The 21,209-nt window shown below is 31.6% G+C and overlaps 2 protein-coding genes across 2 annotated transcripts; one reads left to right on the plus strand and one right to left on the minus strand.

Annotated features, from left to right (window-relative positions):
• The first annotated feature begins 946 nt into the window (after positions 1-946).
• On the plus strand, positions 947-17,186 carry LOC116765662 (uncharacterized). Its single transcript, XM_032655228.2, is given in 15 exon segments — positions 947-1,159; positions 10,562-10,654; positions 11,115-11,150; positions 11,153-11,255; positions 12,641-12,781; positions 13,114-13,282; positions 13,449-13,563; positions 13,634-13,750; positions 13,905-14,100; positions 14,521-14,686; positions 14,944-15,061; positions 15,135-15,255; positions 15,376-15,555; positions 15,666-15,747; positions 15,831-17,186. Coding segments are annotated over 14 exon segments (2,736 nt in total). The 5' UTR covers positions 947-1,159; positions 10,562-10,587; the 3' UTR covers positions 16,956-17,186.
• A 733-nt stretch (positions 17,187-17,919) lies between these two features.
• On the minus strand, positions 17,920-21,157 carry LOC116765663 (ruvB-like helicase 1). Its single transcript, XM_032655229.2, has 10 exons — positions 20,933-21,157; positions 20,515-20,643; positions 20,262-20,436; positions 19,985-20,187; positions 19,708-19,876; positions 19,467-19,558; positions 19,061-19,167; positions 18,876-18,978; positions 18,707-18,798; positions 17,920-18,216 (listed from the first exon to the last, which is right to left on the minus strand). Exons 1-10 carry the CDS (start codon positions 21,071-21,073, stop codon positions 18,057-18,059), a joined length of 1,371 nt encoding a protein of 456 aa, XP_032511120.2. The 5' UTR covers positions 21,074-21,157; the 3' UTR covers positions 17,920-18,056.
• Positions 21,158-21,209: the final 52 nt, after the last annotated feature.

Genomic DNA, 21,209 nt, shown 5'->3' on the forward strand with positions numbered 1-21,209 from the left:
AAATCTTAATGAAAATTGTCGCAAAAAGTAAGCCTCATTAACAACATTTCTTCATCGTAACGGTATTTACATGAAATATTTTCACGTAAGTGGCCTTTTGGTAGGTATATGATTATTATTTAAGACTACATTTAACGTAACAGTAGGAAGGAAATGCGTTACGAATAATAAAGGTTTAAATAACCGTTTGCGTAACACTTGCATATTTTAAATATAAAATGAACCTTATTGTTTTAATTATGATTGGTTCGTCTGCATTATATTTTGTTAATCACATCGGTTTTAAGTAATTTACTTTTTATGTAACAGTCGTAGCACTGACTTCAATTATTTGTTGGTAGTTTTGAAATAAGGATAATTGTTACTGAAACATGTTTTCTGTAAAAAGAAAATAGAAAAGCAAATTACAATTCATTTTAAGGTTTTAAATGTTTTACTCAATTTACGTGCAACAATGAAAGTAGGTGAAAATGTTCTTAACATTCTCCGAGACGACAAAAGAATTAAAGAAAAGAAATTCGAGACTTGTTCTCAAATTCTAAATGTCCTCCATATTTTGTCACCGCCGTTACTGTAGTATTAATTACCGTCTGAAAGGAGGAATATGACGATCAAAATTATAAAGTAACAACTTATGAATATATTTTAAAAAGATATACATACTATAAAAAACAGCTGTTTACTTTTTATTAATTTAATACATATATAATAAAAATAACAAAAGAGAGCTTTATTTTTGTAGAGTTGTCTTTATATAATAAAACATGATTAGGGTTACCTAAAAATTATATAAATTAACTTTGAATCGTATAGGAAGTAAGAGGGAACTGTTGTTCCTAATAAGTACATTTAACAATAACGTCAATGAGATCACTGATGTAATCGACAATGCGCCAGGGAAGGCACTTTTCTCTTGAGTTTCTCCGCTGCCTGCGTCCGCGCAGTGCAAGCCGCGGCGTCGACCCGACCACTTCTATCTACACAAACTTGACGTTCAACTATTTTCGAAAGTAAACAGAACGGATCGTTGTTACACAGTGTTACAGTGAACTGTTATTAGTGCTTGTGTTTTATTGTTTTCCCGCTCCTGTGACTCCGGCTTAGTGAAGAACCTAACCAATTGAACAAGCAAAGTTAGAGCACCTTTGTTGAAGCAGGTGTAAGGTTTGTTTTGATTAATTTGTATTCATTTAATGGAGAACGTTCCTTATATAATTTTGAGGAATGAGGAATGTGGAAGGAAAAACGCGTTCCCAACGCATAAAGAAGACGTTAAAGTAAGGTTAAATTAAAAATTATTAGTTTATAATATTCAACTAATACAAATATTTTTTTATTTATATTCACGGTTGTTGTCTTTTCTTTCGTGATATCTGATAATAGGTACGTTTTAAAAATATTTAATTAACGTTTTAAAACCCAATTTTAATTCAAATTACATATATGTATGTTTAACAGTTTAATTTAATTTTTAGTTTGTATTTGTTTTTAATAGCTTATTTTTAAATCACAATTGTCTTCTCACCTTGTTATTTGTTTATGGGGTTATTTTTAACGGTCAGACTAAAATTGACTATCGTTCTTCGTATATTTATTTAATATGAATAATTTTATGACTTTACTGTTCTAGTAGTTATTCAATTAATCAAATAAAAATTACCGTTGTTAAATACCAGAAACAAAACTGTTATGAAAATGTGGGCTTCCGAAAATCTTAAACTATGCAAACCTATAAACAATCTGATAAAAATCATGCAGTCGATTTTAGGGCCTAAATCACGGTTAATAACTACCAGATTAATTTAAAATCCAACAGAAAATTTGATTTTCTGGAACATATAAGCATTTACAATATCAGTTTCATTATATTACTGTTGATAAAAAATGTAAGTCTATGTACCACGTCCTAGAATTTAAAGTATGTTGCGTATTGTATTGCTAAGTGCGGCGAAGGTTCTATTGCAAGTCGAATACTAGAGTCGCAGACGTCCCCAATTTCTTTTGTATGTATTGTAGTGAATTATCCCACGGCACGAATAACTAACACCAATACTTCGTTACACATTATATCGTGTGCTAAATAAATGTATGTTTCATTTATTTGATTGACATAGTGTTTTTTACTGCGAAACCATAACTTTGGCTGTAGTTTAAATTGTATATATTAAATTTAAAATCCAATTTCGAATAAATAAATAATGATATAAAATGAACCGTTACCTTATGTTATGAATTTAAAGCAAGTCGTTTTTATTAAGACTCGAAGGATAACATGCTATATTACGACGGTTTTGCAACTGAGTAGACCGTACAAGAAAAAAACACTTCCCTTAAATAACACACGTCAATTCGTGTTCCCAAGGTTAAACGATTAAACGACGTATGCAATACATGTTAAGTAACGACATACTTTGTGATAAATAATGTATAGAAGAACAAAATACATTTTGTCATTCATATATAGACCGTATCCGTAAGTTTGGTTCGCTTTGTCAATATTTATTTTAATGTAGTATTTGGAACTTGATATAATCTAGTTCAAAAAAATTTGTATTACAATTCAGCCACGACAAATAAAAGACATCCTTATATATGAGATGAAACAAAGCATATTCGCACAATTTATTTATATTCTATACATAACAGTTCAAGTGACTGAGCTGCTTGTGACTGTGTTAATTATTATATTAGGTCCTTCCATATAACCCTGACGTTTGACGGTACTGCCCACTTTTATCTCAAATATCTAGCCTTTGGTTTGGAATTCAAATTTCAAATTTATGCAGCTATTCATGATTTTCGAAAACCTTAAGAAATTTGTATGTTCCACCTTCGTTTTTTTCTTTGCATCACTCATTTAAAAAAATGGAAAACTAAAAAAAACTTAAAACTATTCTATTTAAAATTCCTTCATTAAAATGTTCGAACCACAAAAACAGAACAAAATATTGCCTTACAATTAATAAAAACAAAGAAACAATATTTTTATCTATCGCTTTATTTCTCACACCTTTACCGTTGCAACAGTGCATGTAACAAAAAGTCGTATACACTAAGAACAATCGAGGCGCGTATGTTGAAATGTAAGCGTGATATATTTATCAATCAGCTAGCATTTACGAAAGTGCATCGCGAGCCGCCCTCCGTCACAGTCCTCACACACTGGTGAGTTCAATAACAGTACGCTTGATATAAGTTAGAATCGTAACACTACATGCGAAGTTTTACAAGAAAAGTTTACTGATAATTAATGTATGGGAAACGGAAAACGCGACGTTTGTAGTATGACGATTTAAATTTGGACTAATACCGACTTTTTTAAAATATATAAATTACATACGAAAATTTAAATTATGAACGTTATCTCTATGAGCAACAAAGTGAACAAAATATTATAGTAAAAAAGAAATATTTTTAAAATAATGTTTTTTTTTAAATAATAATCACAATATAAATAATTCGCGTTCTCGTGAGCTGGTTTAAAATACGCGTTTCCATTAAATTGAGAACTGATGTCGGATATTATTTATATGCAATTACTTTCTACTAAATAAAACGTGTGTAAGAGGTAAATGGTAGCATTAACTACTTGATATAACTGTACTTTCTATAACCAGCATTTTTTAATAAAAATTTTATTCCGTTACTAGTTACGGATTCTTGAAACTCGTTCACTGCCATCGAAACGATTTAATTCACTTCATCAATATGTAGAGCTTTTCTGTTTTTAAATTTTCTCATCCAAAAATCTTGTACTTTGAAGTCCGGTAGGCTGCGCTCGTTGAAGTCTTTTACGTGACTCTTATATAAGCCCCTATAGGGATAAATAACCAATATTCTGAGTTAAATAAATAAAATTATGATAATAAAATATATATTAAGCCTATATTAACTATTAATTAGACTGTACTGATTGACATATTTTGGATTTGACATCGTATTTTTAATTCAGTATTAATTTAAAGTATTTTGCTTGTTTTTTTTTATTACGCTTTTATATTTTGACCACTTAAAATTCTTAAAATAGAATAAGGCACTGAAATATAAAACTAATATTTTTGAAAATGAGTTTCCGGTTTTTGGAAATAGAAATATGTCTTGAAAATTCCTTTTATGTTGTACTTTTTAACAAATATCAAAAAAGACAATTGACAGCTACCTAAAAGGTAACCGTTTGCTAAGTTCTATATTCAAAATTATGCCAAAAATCTAAAGAGATATATAAGGGATGATGATTACGTCGTACGTACGTCGCTTTATTAAAACAAATCGAATGTTTAACCGTTTCTTTCTCAACGTGTTGTTTTTTATTCAGCGTTTCCCGTTTCTCATACAATAACCTACCTTAACAGTATAATGTGCACAGATACAGGAATAAAATGCTGGACAGGGCTCATATGCAATGTGACGATACAAATTTGTAGCAAGCATTTATTGTTCATATTAATTATTATAAAGTATAAAGATGTTTTAAAGTAAATTAAATTACATAACCATCTAAGTCTCGTCTTAAATCATGAAACATAATTTTTTCGCTAGCCTCATATCTTCCACACATATACGGAAATATCTGAGAAACACAGCTCCTCAATTTATACTGAATACAATGAAATAAAGCTAAATTAAAATTTATATTTATGTCCAACAAATACCATACACAAAGTTTGAAAGTACCACCAACTGGGATCTGGGAACGCAATGACAAATAGAGTCTTTGGACTTTACACTATATAGAATCTAAATGTTTTAGAGTAAAAGAATAATTCCGATATCTTTATCTTCTAGATTCCTTTGATAAAAATATTATCTTTATCACTTCTATTAAACACAAAACTATGTATATAGCTACAGTAATCAAAGTGAACCGTTTTCAAGTACATTGCTAAAATGTCTACTTACTTAAATTGACAGCAAACGCCGCAAGGCTAATTTTAATTGCTTGGGTTCAAGATGGGACTTAGATAAGAAAAAATATAAAATATGACTTCGAATATAAGAAAGGTTAATTATTGTATAAACTAATACACTATATAGTATATGAAAAAAACCTCCTGATATACGAGTATTATTAAAAAACAGTAAAATTTTAAGCAAACTTTTAAAAAGACTTAATAATTGAGCATGAAAACTATGGCAGATATATTTAAATTATGTAAAAACTAATCCTTAAAATATATCCAGATTACTTCACTCACATTATTTATATAACATAATCTGATTGAAGTTCCACTAAAACACGGAACTGCGGCATTTTGTGCTTATCCATGCAACGTACAGATAATAATGTTTGAGAAGCTCCAGACCCGATTGATTTAGGTTTCTTCAAACCGCACTGTTCACTTTTATCATCATATATTGGTCGTAAGCTCTATTGATTAATATTATTTACAGTGTTTTAATTAAGGATAATAAAATGTCTACTAATCTGTTATTTTCAAATCAAATCAAATTTTGCGAAGTATCTCATTTTACTGCTTTTTCAGATTTACAAAAACATCAGAGTCTATGTATTTATTCAAAACATCCTTCTACTAGTGTTATAACAGATATTGTCGAAATAACAGTTTTAATAGTATGGATTATTTCGAATGTCAACTACATGTCGAAAATACTAAGTTATTATTATACGTTTTAATGTTCTCCAATGCATTCATGTATGCTTACCCTGAAATTGGTTCGTCACATTACAGAGCGTTAATAGTTTTTCCCCTATAAATGTTCTCACATTCTGCTAACGTAGGTTATTGAATGAAAAACATGAAACGCTTCGTATGTTGTGTGACGATGCTAACTTATAAGGATAGTTGTGACGGTGAATTTAACGATCGTGTTAAAAATAAAGAAATCAAAGTTGCTATCGTGACATCGATCGTATTTTAATTGGTTCCGTTACAATTTTAGATTATCATGTTATACTACATGTACCTACCCTAATATTGAAGTTGTATGTCCTTAGCTTATAAAATATTATTATATTTATTATACACAAGAACTAAGTATGAAAATTTAAATCATACCAAAACACTTCAATTTAAATTATACAGAGTCCTTGACTTTTAAACCGAGCTTAAATTTGTTCATAGGAATGTAAATAACTAATATTTTTCGTCAGCCTTGTTGAGCCTATTTGTTATCCAGTCTGTAAACAGCCGACATTCGAAACAGCAACTTTCGCTTGTAGTCTACCGAGTTTGTTTTTTTTTTATATTGTATAATTCAATCGAATTGCATAACACGATTCCACGAAAACATTCACACATTTATTATTTTATATAACGAAGAAAAAAAAACAAAGAAAGTATTTATTGTTCGCTAGGAATTAATTATAGCTGTCGGTTAGTTCTTTGTTATATTATTTAAATATTAGTATCGTGGTCATATGTGATCGGTCGAAACTTTCAAATAACATGAATCGAGTCATCGGATCGTTTAGAGGTCAAAGCGATGCGTCCATCCAGTGAAAGTCACGCCTCCTTCCGCCGTGTTGTGTTGCTTTAAGATCTGTACACAGAGAACAAATTAATTATCATCCACATTTAAAATAATACCAATAACTACACGGCAGTTGTCAATTAAATTATTATAATAATTGACCTGAACGTTTTTGACTTATTAATCAAATAAATACATATATAAAACGTACATACGGGTATCAAGTATGTATGTATGTATGTATGTATATATTATTATTAAATACTATGTTTTTTTAAATATATATTATGTTGTTACTATATAATATTTGAAATATTATTATTCGTTATTGTGATATTTTATTTTATTGTTGTATTTTTCGTGTAGAGGCCGTAAAGAGATTAAATAAGAAATTAAGTTTGTAAGAAAGTAAAGTCGTGTTTTACATACCACGTAGTCAGTCACGACAATGCTCCACTTTCTTAATTACAAGCTATTATCATTACTTATATTAACAACAGATTAATATAATGGCTGGCAATTGTCTCGCTTTGCGTGGGGGCTCTATTGGTAAATGCCTATTTGACTTCATTATATATTATTATTCAAATATTCATGTGTTCCATAGTTCTAAACATTTATCAAAGGATTAATTTACTTCGGCAGAATAATCAAAAATACATAAAATAGGCCATGTGTTTATAATTCAAATGATTTAAATAGATTTAATTTTAATAACTGAACATTTTGTATAAAGGAAATATATATAGTTCAAGTTCTTGTTTGTGAAAACGAAAGACTATACCTACTTTTTTGATGAGTGAAGCTATAAGCATTGCTGAGTTTTTTGTTTGAAAACAGAAACCTTTTATTGTTTTTAAATACTCTAACATTATTTCCATAATCAAACTGACTTTAATCGCTTTATACATAAATAATTTCAATAAAAAATCGTTCATCAAAATAAAATTTATTTAATTTTATTTTAATCATTTACCTAGTTAAAGTTTGTTCATTTTTACATTTCTCAAGAATCTTTCATGACAAAAACAAAGTAAAAGTTATAACAATAAGAATATCCGGAGGCTGAGAGACTGCCATTACATTCATCAGTCACCAACTAACACACACACACACACACATAACACACATACACATTACACACATACATGAACAATCACATGTAACGAATAGAAAAATAAAATATTACAAATATACAATCTGTTTAGAAATCGTTAAATTTGGTTTCTTGCGATTCGATAAAACTCTTCCTTTCCGCGTTCCTCATAGATTTATGAATGTAAAACTTTGTAATGAGAACTCAATAAACGCAAAGCAGTACGGTTACTCATTACAATATAATTGACTTATTGATTTCGTAACGTGATATTAAACGCATCGCAATATTCCGGCCAATGTCAAAACATTTACCCCAAATGACTTCTGAAATTAAGTAACAGCGAGATTACCCTACGTAACATCATTGTTTCCGCTATCATTATTCCATGTACTGAGATTATAATGAGACATCCGAACAATGTGCTGTTGAAGTTTTTAATCATAGATATATCTTTTTTATTTCTTCTTATGTAGGTGTAAATTAGTTTCTGGAATTACAAAACGTGAGAACAATAACAAATAATTTCTTTATGCCTATTCCCTACGTTAACTTATTGAATATTGTCTAAATTTTTACCATTCTATTCCCTAGTGCGTTTTTTTATCAATTCTTTTTCAAATAAAGATAAGGGTAATTCAATTCAAACCTAATTGAAGATATCAGGTTACTAAAGTTAGTGAAAACTATCAAATATTTTCTCTTCTCATTAGTACTCGTTTATTGATTCTTTCCAATGTTTTAATTTTATTTACAGTTTTAGTATATCTACAGTTAAACGATTTCGTTTTAAGACTGTTAATAAAAACTATCGACATAATTGTTTCAACCTCATAATTTGTTATGTGTAACTGATAGATGTATAAAATAAACGCTGTACTGCTTTTTCGGATTCAGATTCGGACTGGTTCATGGGAATAAGGTCATCATAATGATTAGTTTTTGTATTTTTTATTTATTTATTTTTGTTTAATTGGCCTTTTAAAACATTTCATTCAACTATTAGAAATGATAGTTTATATACACACCACATTTAATAATCATTTTACGTTGTCTGTAACGAGACATCGTGTTAATAGCTTTTCATGGAATCATATTGTCGATGTGGTCATTACGCAGGGTCTCATGTATTGTTGAACCATTTAATTCCGGGTCAATTTAAATCAGGTGCTGTTTTAAGAGTAACTTGGTGTAGACAATAATTACACTAATTGTTTCATTACTATAGTGTTTTTAACTGCAATCTTTATGCTCTCATCTAATATATCAACAACGTAACTCTTTGAAAATCTTTCTAGCACAGACAAGCAACAAATTTTACCATAATGATCCCTTTTTAACATTTTATGTCCTATAATAATTAGGTATTTTTTATATATCCCGTCGTGCAAAATAAAATCGGATAAAATGTTCAGTATAATTAATAACCTAAGCGCCGTTGTAATTTAAATAGGTTTTAAAACTTGCAATACTTTGGAATCCTAAAAAATAAAAAACATTATACATTAAAAAAGATGAATGTAATGGACACTGCATGAAAACAACATAGAAAAGGAAATAGAAAATTTTAACATGAAATAGTTTATTTCAATACACCTTAAGCCCAATTTAATAATCTGACTTAACATTTAATATGTCCTTATATTTTCATTTATTCCACGAGTTTAGTAGCTAATAAAACTTCTTCCATATAGCGTCTGGGTCTTTATTAACTACAGTTTGTGTTTTCATTTTATAACATACAATCATGAGGTTTTCCATAAAATTTTATTTAGAATACTATATTTAAAGTATTTATTTTATTGTATAAGCAAATGACGTTTGGAGTCAGACAATTGTATAAAAGAAAGATCTTGTATGTATAATATATCGATTAAGTTAACTCAGTATGTTACTGTGGCGAGTTAAGATGTTGACATCATAAGATGCTTGATGAGACCTATCATATATTGACCTTAAGAACCCTTATCCGTAAAATCGTTAATTATTTTATTCATACAATAGTTTAACCTTCCTTTACAATGCCACAGGTAAAGAATAAATTTCAAATTTATTATAACAATGTCTTTGAAATCGTCGATCGTACTCGTAGCTTCAAATAGTACTTGAAATACTTTTAAGTGAAACTTAGTTTCTCGGGTACTACGCGTTTTTAAATATTTTTTTAGTATAACTACATAATCCCGACGTTTCGGTCACTTCACAACAATCGTGATCACGGGCAAACAAGATTAAACACGTGAAATCTTAGATATTTTAACTTAAAATTCGGTCCAAAACACTTTAAGAATGTTTAAACCCTATCTGACAATAAACGAGAACGAAAATAGATGATTTTATTTCAATACTACAAAATGTAATGTGTAGATATCACGATTCTTCCGGTGTATAGACACAATATTACGGGTTAATTCAATAGCCATGGTGTATGATTGAACAAACATATCGGTCAAACTCATTGACCCGAAAAGAGCAAGTCAATTACACGCTTCGCTGATCATTAAGAATAATGCGAGAGAATTAAATTTAATGAAATGAAGTTCGAATAATAAAAAAATATTGATATAGCGTTGCATTTGTTCTGGAACTACCTATTTCATTATACTTCAATGACAATTCAAATTCAAATGACAATTCCAGTATGTACTAGGTATTGTGTAAATATATTAGACACTTCTTTGGCTTTGTCGAGGAACAAAATTTCATAAGAAGCTTTCTGATTTCATCGACAGTTCCTTACTTTTTTAATATAATTTAAACTTTAAAAATTTAGCTAAGGCTGCAAAACATAATTTGGCTTCTTTTATTCAATTTCTGTAATTATTATTTTTAGGTAAGTGTCTATTAAATAAAACAGGGGCGTTTTAATGTGATACTCAGATAACTACAACACCTTATTAGCATAGTGCTTACAAAAACTATATATAAGATTTACTTTGAGCGTCTCACAGATTCTTAAGTAAAATAAAAGTTTAAGAAAATATAGAAGCATTAATTTGTCCCTTTATTATGTATGTTTTATTATTCATGCAGACTTCCGTGAATGCCGCGCCGTATGGATGGCGCCGCATATTTGGCGGTCGCTCGCCATTCTTCTGGCAACTACCACTCTTACCTTAGCTAAATGTAAGTCTATATTTTCTCTATACAATTTGTTGTAATACTAAAACTAATTACTTGAAACTATTCTTTATGGCCTCTATTTTAAACTTCAGTCAGAGATACCTACTGCCCTACAGCGAAACATCATCATAAAACTGACGCCAGTTGCATACCCGGAGACTGAGAACGATTCAGGTTACCTGGAATTCACTGACTACGTTCTTCGCATTTTAATTCAAACCGTTGCACTACTTACGTAGTCACACTTAAACATAAACCACATATTTATAACAATTTATAAAATATTTAAAACGACAAAGGTATAAAAATTTGATAGTCAATGTTCTTTATATATCTATGTCAATAGAAAATCTATATTGTTTTAAATAAAAAACTTTTCTTTGAGTTATAAATGTATTATAAAGAATATGTACACATGAAAGTTTCTTTTGGACGGAATAAAACACTGTAATGGCATCTTCAGATGCAGAACTACAGTCATGGCGGGGCGCTGGCCGGCCAGTTCCGAGGTCCAAGAGGCGGAGGACGAACGTCACGATGCAGAGCTCCTCTCAGCTGTAAGGAACTCCATCAGACAATGGGAAATCAAGAGATCTAGGACCAGGTTAGAGTAATAACATTTTTATCAAAAGCTGTCGTCTTGTTATTGTTTTTCTCGAATACGTTATGTAATATATTGCTTAATATTTGTGCGTGCAGCCGTAGCAAGTAACAATTTAAATGAAATTATCAACAACAACATAAACATGACAATTTCTAAATGTATACAGTCATTGCAAAACAGACGTCTATATTCTACAACTGGTTTAACCAGCTACCATACCCACAATACCCGCCGTATACAAGTATCGCACTTCCGGCGAAACACGGACATAACATTCCGTTTCATAATACATATGTATATCTATATCAGCGTGTTCATAGTCTTGACATAACTGATTCCTCGAATATTCCCACTTTATTTTCCAACCTTCATAACATTTATAACGCAAATAAAGTCTTATCTATGTACATATCATTTATTGTTGCGAATTTATGAAAGCAAAACATGGTGGGCTCATTCTCTCAGAAGTCTCAAAGATTGAAAACTAGAGAAATAACGCTATAATTAAATTTCAGACATAAAAACCGTATATAAGCAATAAAGCCCGTGTCTATCAAGACTTTCTCCACCGTTCAACTGACTGTACCCACTTTCTATTGTGCAAATTTATTTACTGCAATGAGGCGCGATATCGGTATCCGTAGACTAGAGGTAAACAAACACTCATACGTTTTATAACATCCTCACCGCATATCAATTACTAAGTTTGAAATGTAGATATCCTATCATCTTCTGAAACGTGTTTGTAATTAAGTGATATATTATAAAATATAAAAATAAAATAAAACCTATACATAAACATTACGCATGGTTTCTGCGGGAACACCTTACAATATTAGTATTTTATATGAAGACACGTAAAACGAATGACAGAAGGCACTGCCGGATGGTTTACTTAGTTATTTTTATAAGAACACAATCTTCGTTTCTGTACATAATTCTGAAATCCTACGCCCGAAGTCGTTCTCGTGTGTAAGTTAAATATAAAATTATATTAATAATATAAAATAACTTTAATAAATAAAGCCCTTAACTGCTTAATAAATATTGTTTATATACAAAATACTTTCACTTATTAGCAAACGCATATTATATAATTATTATGATTCTATAAAAGAAAACTCGTTTCATTAAATACAAACGGGTTAGCCATAATGTACACATTGAAACTTCAAGCTTATTTTACCATACTTTCCTGACCTTTTGTAGGTAATTACGAATATTCGAAATATAATTGTTTCTGAGATATACATATGTAGGTATATTAAATGTTTTAAAATGTATAAGCGAGTTTCATAAGTACATAAACCCAAATTAAAAATAAATGTAAATGAACAAGGGACCATGCTTTTACGATCGCTTAATAATCTTTATGTTTTTCTCAGAATAAAACGATCTCAAGGCAGTGTGTGTTATGGTGAATTCGGTTGCTTCGAAGATGCGGGTCCTTTTGCCTATTTAGAAACATTGCCCAGTCCACCACAGGAAGTCGGCACACATTTTCTGTTGTACTCTACAATAAGCAGGTAAGTGTCCCTGATAACTTTAACCATTATAATTATATTAAGTTTAAATCTTTGTTAAGATTAGAATCTTCAATTCATTGTCTGAAGGAAGCAATTTAAACGGTTATTTAAATTTGTTTCTCGGTGAAGTCACTCTAGAAGTTATCTTTTGGATTATGAACAATAAATTAGGAGCAAGGACTTTAGCATTAAACCATTTCATCATGTTGTAAATGATATAATTTTGTTTAGGTAGGACATTTGACATTCTAAAGAATTTACTGCAAAGCTGTAAATAACCATTAAGGAAATCCATTTTATAAATGTTTAAAGTAATATTAATTACCCTTTAGAGGAGATCAGCCGTTAATAGCTGTGTCAGCTAGCAACATGTCTGCCGCCTGGAACTGGGCAGCGCGTGCGTTTGATACATCACGTCCCACGCGCGTCATTGTTCACGGATTTGGGTCCAATTGCGACAACGTATGGGTGTACGAGATGAGATCTGCTTTGATGGCTGTTGTAAGTTCTAAGAATAGTTCATATAGACAATAGTTGAAGGACCTTTCCAAAACACATAATCCAAGATTTTGCCCTGCATAATTTCCTAAGAATCACTAAAGTAAGGACACTAATTCGTCACTCCGTTCAATATTACTCTTTTAACAACTATTTAATCGCCTTTAAGGAGGAGTGTAATGTTATTTGCGTCGATTGGGAGGGAGGTGCGTCTATGCCAAACTACCTAAGAGCGGCAGCGAATACTCGACTGGTCGGTAAACAACTAGCAATGTTATTACAAGGTTTGTAATTAATAATAGGTCAGTCAGTCTACTATTAAAATTTGTCTACATAAAAAATTAAAAATTACAGGTTTGGCTCAACACATAGAACTGCGATTTGAAGATATTCATCTTATAGGATTTAGTTTGGGAGCTCACGTGGCCGGTTTTGCTGGAACGGAACTAAAAAATATCAGCCGAATTACAGGTATAAGAAACATATTACATTTACATATAACGTAAAAATTGGTAAGGTGAAACATTAAATCTATAGTACCCAACTTAAATCTTATTAAAAATACGACTAAAGCAATAACTGCTAGTGCAGAACAAAAAAGTAAATAACTACGTAAACGTTTCAGGCCTTGACCCTGCTGGACCTTTATTCGAGTTTCAAGACCCTCGCGCTCGTCTAGATCAATCCGACGCTAAATTTGTGGACGTTATACACTCCAACGGGGAGACCTTGATCTTGGGTGGGTTGGGAGCTGCGCAGCCTTTAGGGCACGTGGACTTTTACCCCAACGGAGGACGAGTGCAACATGGATGTTCTAATTTGTAAGATATAAATACTTTGCTGGTCATCAAACAAAAACTATGATTTAAAAGGATTCATGCTCGAATTCCTTAACGACCCCGCAGCGCTCTACTCAGACGAAGAGAGCAACAGTTGGGTCTTACTGGGTAAATCCGGGACCATCCTGAGTAGTTCCAGATACCCCTCCGAGTCTCCCTCGAAAAAAGTGATGAATTATTTGCCCTACTTTAAATTTTTTTTAATATATATTCATACCTCACTTTTCTAGTACTTCTGAAACATAATTTTTAAAAATAATTCTGACATAAAAAAATTAATACATAACTTATGCTCGGGTGGAGAAACTTTTCTGTAAATCAGTTAAACAAATTCAATATACTTGAATATATTATTTATAAAAATTATTTATCATCGGTTAAAAAAATCGAATAACATTACAGATTCGTGGGAGCAGTGTCTGATTTGGTGTTACCGTGGGCGAGTGCATCCGTCGAGGGCAGATCGTTGTGCAATCATCGCCGCGCTTATAAATTCTTCACGGATTCCGTTTCTCCAAAATGCCATTTCCCTGCTTTCCCTTGTTCTGACTATGATACATTTATGGAGGTAACTAAAACAGCTTTAGAGCACAAATTTAATACATCGTTTTCTGTATTTCACCTACAGTTTAATCATTGAATACCTGCCCTTTCGAAACAATTAAAAATAGAATAGCCTTTATTAATTTTCCTTTTACTTCACTTTTGATTTTATACTGTATAATACTAATGTAGTATAGTTAATTACTTTTCCATAGTTATTATGCACTACTTACAAACATGTCTTTGATATTAATTTTACATTCAGTTTTACTATTGTTTTAGGGTCGATGTTTTCCTTGTGATAGCGATCGACGTTGTGGAAACATGGGTTATTATGCAGACAGATCTCTTGGAAGAGGACAGTTATACCTTCTTACTAGAGAAGAGGAGCCATTTTGCGGTATATCTAGTTAAAATTTTTATACAAGACATCTTACAAAGAACATTTTAAAAATGTCTTCATATATTAACAGCACACCAATATCACGTCACGTTATGGGGTGGAAGCGAAATCGGCGAAAAACCCAACTTCGGTCGGATCACACTCACCTTGCATGGAGATTCGGGCCTAAACGAGTCTTTTCCAATGACGAAGTAAGTCATAAGAAATATTAACTAAACTAAAATAATATAATTACAAAAAAAATACTAACACCTTTAACTGTTGTACACTCTCAATTATTTAACGTTATCACCTGTCTGCTCTGCCATCAGGCGTACAATCAAGTTGGAAGGGAGCCGTGTTCAGTTCGGACGAGTGTTAGTGCCACATCCTGCTCTAGGGGTGCCCCTACGAGCTTCGTTGCATTATGCGGCTTACAATGGCTGGCTCAGCGCTGCTGCAAGAGCTCTCAGACTACATAAGTTACTCATCACAGACAGCTTCGGAAAAACGTTAGTATACTCATGATATTTACAATCATTAAGAATAAAAATTGGTGGTTAATTTCGCCCAGCGTCGTGATCAGTACTGATTTATTAAAAATCAATGACTTGTTTTGCAGTTCATCCTTTTGCAAAAACCTGCGATTATCAAATGATGAAACAGTACAAATGCCGCTTTATCCAGGAGATTGCCAAATTCAGGTATGGACTTGATTTATTATCATCAGTGTAATTATTTCAGTTCTGTTTCGTTTAAATATACGATTATTTTTTTTATTATTTAGTTGGAAAATACGACAATAGCCGCTAACGATCAAGAAAATACCACAAATACAGCCATTGTTGATCCACATGATAATGAACTTCCCGAAGATACACCACAAAGAACATATTTGATTGGAGACGCTTATGATTGGGAAGAAACTGCAGAAAGCGGAAGAGCTTTTGGTATGACAAATACAAAAACGGCTCCAAGTGGCCTCATTGAAATAGCCGAGCCTGTACTCAGACCGCGACCTCGTAAGACTGCAAGACAGAGAGCCGATGATATTCAAGAAATATCAGAACCAATACTGCGTGCACCACATCCACCACGACCTACCACACAACTACCCTCTCGGAAACCGAAAAACTATGACATATCAACGACACCTGCCAATGATGTCACGTGGGATGCAAAAACGGACAAAGAAGAAACCAGTTTTGCCGTACAATTCCTACCAGCACGCTTAGCTTCATTCATTTCTAGAGCCGAACGTTATGCAAGAGATACGCTATTACCTTTGGTTTCAGCCTATGCACCTCGTCTTCCTTTATTTGGCTCACGAGAAGTTCCAAAGACAACAGCAAGGTTTATTCCAACAGACGACGTCAACGTAACTAGTTCAGTGCCTGTCCCTACTCCGACATTAGAAATGAAAATAGAAACTCTCCGTTCTATGGGTCCTCCCGGTGAGAGACGTGAAGTTGAGACCCCTGAAGACCCAGACATACCTGTCGTTATATCTACAACCACATCAACAACAACCAAGCCAACGACAACCCCTGGTGTGCCGTTGGTAGTCGCGCCATCTGAAGCGTTAAAAGTTGTACAAGGACCGCAAGCTTCAACTAGTACAGCTCTGCCACCTGTGGCTTTACGAAGCGATGGCAAGAAAATAGTGATCGTCTATCCAAGTAACGCGAGGGATGAAAGAAAAATTAAATCCCATTCGTTCCCTGAAGAAATGCAGTTCGAGGCGCTGTACAGGCATACGGAGGAACCTTCAGCGCTCAGAGTGGATCTACCGACCTTCACTCCGCCAACTTCCACCGACATCAACGGTGCTCTGACAACTACTGTCAAAAGTGTCCACTTTTCACAAGGTCCTGACATTGTCCAAGAAAACAAGAAGCACAAAGACGAGTAGAAACGAATCATATCCACATTTGTTTAATGTAAAATGTTAAGAGTCTCATAATACACATAGCTTTTCTTAATTTGAAAATCTTATTATTTAAGAATCATTAACTATAAAACTTTTTCTATGAAAGTGAAAAACGTCTCTTGAATATCCTGTATTTGTGTACATACATATTTAGTTTTTAAGTGTAGAATAAGAAACATCTGATTTTTAATAAAATGTTATTTATTAAACAAATTTATTTGTGTTCTTATACAATATTCCTCGGGAATATTATTTTTAAGTATAAAACTAAATGTTGACAAAAAACTAAACCAACTTCTATATCACTAAACAAAAATTCTACCATAGATAAACACAAACACGAGGCAGATGTTTCGAAGTGCATTGTGATTGTCAACTTAAACCAAACAAACCAATAACTCTAAATTCTAATAATTACTTAAAGAAATGTTGCTGTTCTTCAAAACATGCACACAAAATAATCCCGTGAAGGGCAAATTCATTCATAATGCAGCTTTTTAGGTAAATTTTTCTGTATCTTTTTATAAAATGGAATAAATTACTGGACATCACATTGGTTTATTGCTCTACATCAAAATGTTAGTTAATATCACATATAGATTTGACAATTCAACTTCCATAACATTTCCTGACAAATAATATTCATGATTATCATGATAACAAATCTGTTTAGGTTTGAGAAGAAAAAAACAGTTTCTTGGAAAAGTAAAATGTATACCAACTACATACAAGTAGTTACATGTATTAGAAAAATTAAATGTAGAATCAGATAACATGAATTTTGATAACAGATTTCAAATGTATTATAAATTATAATATTCCTCACTCTCACATACCTCTCACTATACAGATCCTTCTTTACTATAAAAGCATAAGCAAAACAAATCCATAAGTGACTTTTAGGATCATTTGGAATTTGGACTGCTGTATAAAGAAAATATATATATACATATATATATATATTTATTGGTCTATAAAATATACATTGGAAAATGGGTGGGTTATGAATTATTATCTAATTTGTCAACAGATCCGGTTTTAACAGAAGTTATCCATGCTGCTCAAACAGAAGTTAAGAGTTTGTTACTTCATATATTTGTCTGAGTGTTGTGTGAGGATGCGTGCGGAAGACTTGGCGTCGAGGAACAATGCATGCACTGAACGGACGTGGGAAGGTGCGATACGTGTGGCGCCCTCTGCACGGGCCGCCAGCCATGAAGGTGTCAGTAGTTGGGCAGCATACCTGAAAAATATTAAATATCAACTATCAAACACATATTTCCTATGTTCTTGCTATAGAAAAACTAAAATAAATTATATTAGTATATAAATATGTATATAATATAGTTGTGATAATTATATGGTGTGTGAGGAATATGGAAACTATGAAATGAGCTTTTTTACATTACTATAAGGCTTCTGTTTCATTGTTTAATATTATATAATCTTAGGAATGTGTTCAGACCTTTGTATTAAGCCAAATGAGTTTACAAAGCATATTTTCTGACAGCTGAGGCAGAAAAATTCCATATTGAATTACTTAACCCGACAACTAGACCTATCGGAAATCTCAACTATTAACATCAGTCCAAAAGTTAATTTTATTTAACTAAACATTTTTTATTAATTGCAACAATGTTGAGATAGCTTTTGGATATCACAGTAGCTATTGCCTCTGAGGAGAAATTAGCGTGTTCAAATTGATGTTACAATACTTTTTAAACTAAACCAACCTGAGAGTGCTGTTGGCACCAACTTCAGAGAGAGCTGTCAAAGCCTCGTCATCTATAGATATACCCTCTGTATTAGCACGGAGCTTTAATATCTGTAGAAATCACATTTATTTAAATGTTTTATAATGATAAAACATAAATAAAAATATGTATAAATAGAGACATATACCTGTAAAAGTTCAGATTTATTGTATGGGAGGGTGCGGATAATCAACAGTCTATCTAAGAGATCCAATGGAATACCATGTGGAGAGATTACATCTTCAGTTCCTCTGCAAAATAAAAATAATAAATTACAAAACATAGTTTATAAGAACACAAATAGGCAGTAACTTGTTTACATTCTATACAAACCTTATTTGACAACGACCTCTGTTGGTAGCAAATATAACTATGGGAGCAATTGCTGATTCTAAGGCACGGTGAAGGTAGGTAAATGTTTCTATATCTAGCATATGAACCTTAAAAAGATATTGAAATAAATTTAAACAAGTTAATGATATTATGTCTCTAGATTATGAAGTCAATATGCATATCAGAAAATTCAAACTCAAAACCATATTGATAGTCAAAGTTACAAATATTATATAAATTAATATTATACATATATCAACTGCTTTTTTTTCTTATTTACAGAGAAAAACGATTTGTGTATAATTCATACAGCCTATCCCTATATGACAATCAAAACTAACAATTCTTTTTAAATTATATATAATTTTTAACTAATACATAAAATATTAAGACAAATGTTAGTTACCTCATCTATAAATAAAACCCCAGGCACTAATTCTGCTATACCTTGGTCAATATATTTATTTACTACTTTGTTTATTTCTTTCCTAAGCTTATCTGTAAAATAAAATATAAGAATATAAATATAAATATGTTGCAATTGAAACAGATGTAAATTCAGACAATGTTAATATTGACAATGTTATATAAGTTACTAAATATGGACTTTTTTCATAATGTTCAATAAATGTATTTTACAAACATACCAGTAATTTCAGTTTTCTTGGGTTTCATCAGTTGTCCCATCATAGACATAATATCATGGCCTCCCTGTGGCCTAGCATTTGCACAATCTAAGTCATGAAGAGTCACATCCTGGACAACTTCCTTCTTTTTATGCACATCACCCTTTGGTAAAGGAACATACTCTTCAGCCTGAAAAATTGTAAAAAAAGAGGTCACATAATTTTCTATTCTTATTATGAAATGTCATAATAAACCAATAGGATTAATAAAATATTTATAGATTATTATAACACGAACCTCTAGATCAAATTCGGTAGCAAAAGTATCACTTCTTCCCTGTCTTTTCACAGCTCCGGAATTTGCCTCTATATAAATAACATCCCCAACTTCCACCTTCTCCTTTTGTAGTGACTCATATATTGTAGGGTCAAGCTTCAAGTTTTTTGTACCTTTTGCTGTCTTAAGTCCAATAATGACATGGGAAACAGTTTTGCCATAACCTAAAATAAACAATTTATTTAGATGTACTTTTAAAAAAATAATAGCTTAATAAACCTTATCAAGATTTAAGTACCGCCAGCAGGATTTTCAGTCTCTACAGGAGTCAGTTCAGTAACTTCCCCCTCATACACCTCTTTTGTTTCTCTGATTCGTAGACCAATAGCTCTACGAAAGTTTTCCATTAATACTTCTGTCTTTTTGATCTCAGTACTGTATACTTCACTTCCTACCATCGGACAAAATGGTACCTAAAATAAAGTTATATAAATACAACATCAAAATTATAGTGAGTTTCAATATGTCAATAAGAGTTAATTTTAACTTACTTTGTTACCAAGTTCCTGTGCTATAGCGAGTGCAATTGCTGTTTTACCAGTTCCGGGGGGTCCAGCTAGTAATAACGCACGTCCCGCCATTTTCTTGCTCCTTATCATATCCACTACTATCCCTGCAGCCTAAATAATTTTGAGTAATGGTTCATAATTTTGTAAAAAAATTTATTATAAATTTTTTCTGTTAATTAGTAGTATTAGTAAGTTCTATAATTAATTATGTACCCTTAAATGCCATGCGAATAAAATATTGTATTATATCATTAAAAACACCATGGTAACAACATAAACTAACCTTAAAGCTTGATCAATAACAACTATTTACCATTAAAAAAAAGTTGATAAATTATAATTATAGAACTTTTTTGATGAATCAATTGATTATTAACAAAATACGTTGATATTATATTACCTCTCGCGCTGATTCTTGGCCCACGAGACCGGCTGCCATTTGAATTGGTACTCCATTTTCATCCAGACCTAGACCTTTTATATGAGTGTGTGCAGATATTCTTTGCGTTTTTGCAGTGCTTTTAACTTCTTCAATTTTCATTGTAATGTCTTTATTTTAACTTTTACGCAAAATAATGAACAATTGACTGTTTTATGTTATTCAAATGACAAACAACTCGCATTTGCTCCCGTACGTCAAAATTTAACCACAGACTAGAAAACAAAAAAAAAATTTG

The sequence above is a fragment of the Danaus plexippus genome, chromosome 11 (genome assembly GCF_018135715.1).
Source record: "Danaus plexippus chromosome 11, MEX_DaPlex, whole genome shotgun sequence".
Classification (NCBI taxonomy): domain Eukaryota; kingdom Metazoa; phylum Arthropoda; class Insecta; order Lepidoptera; family Nymphalidae; genus Danaus; species Danaus plexippus.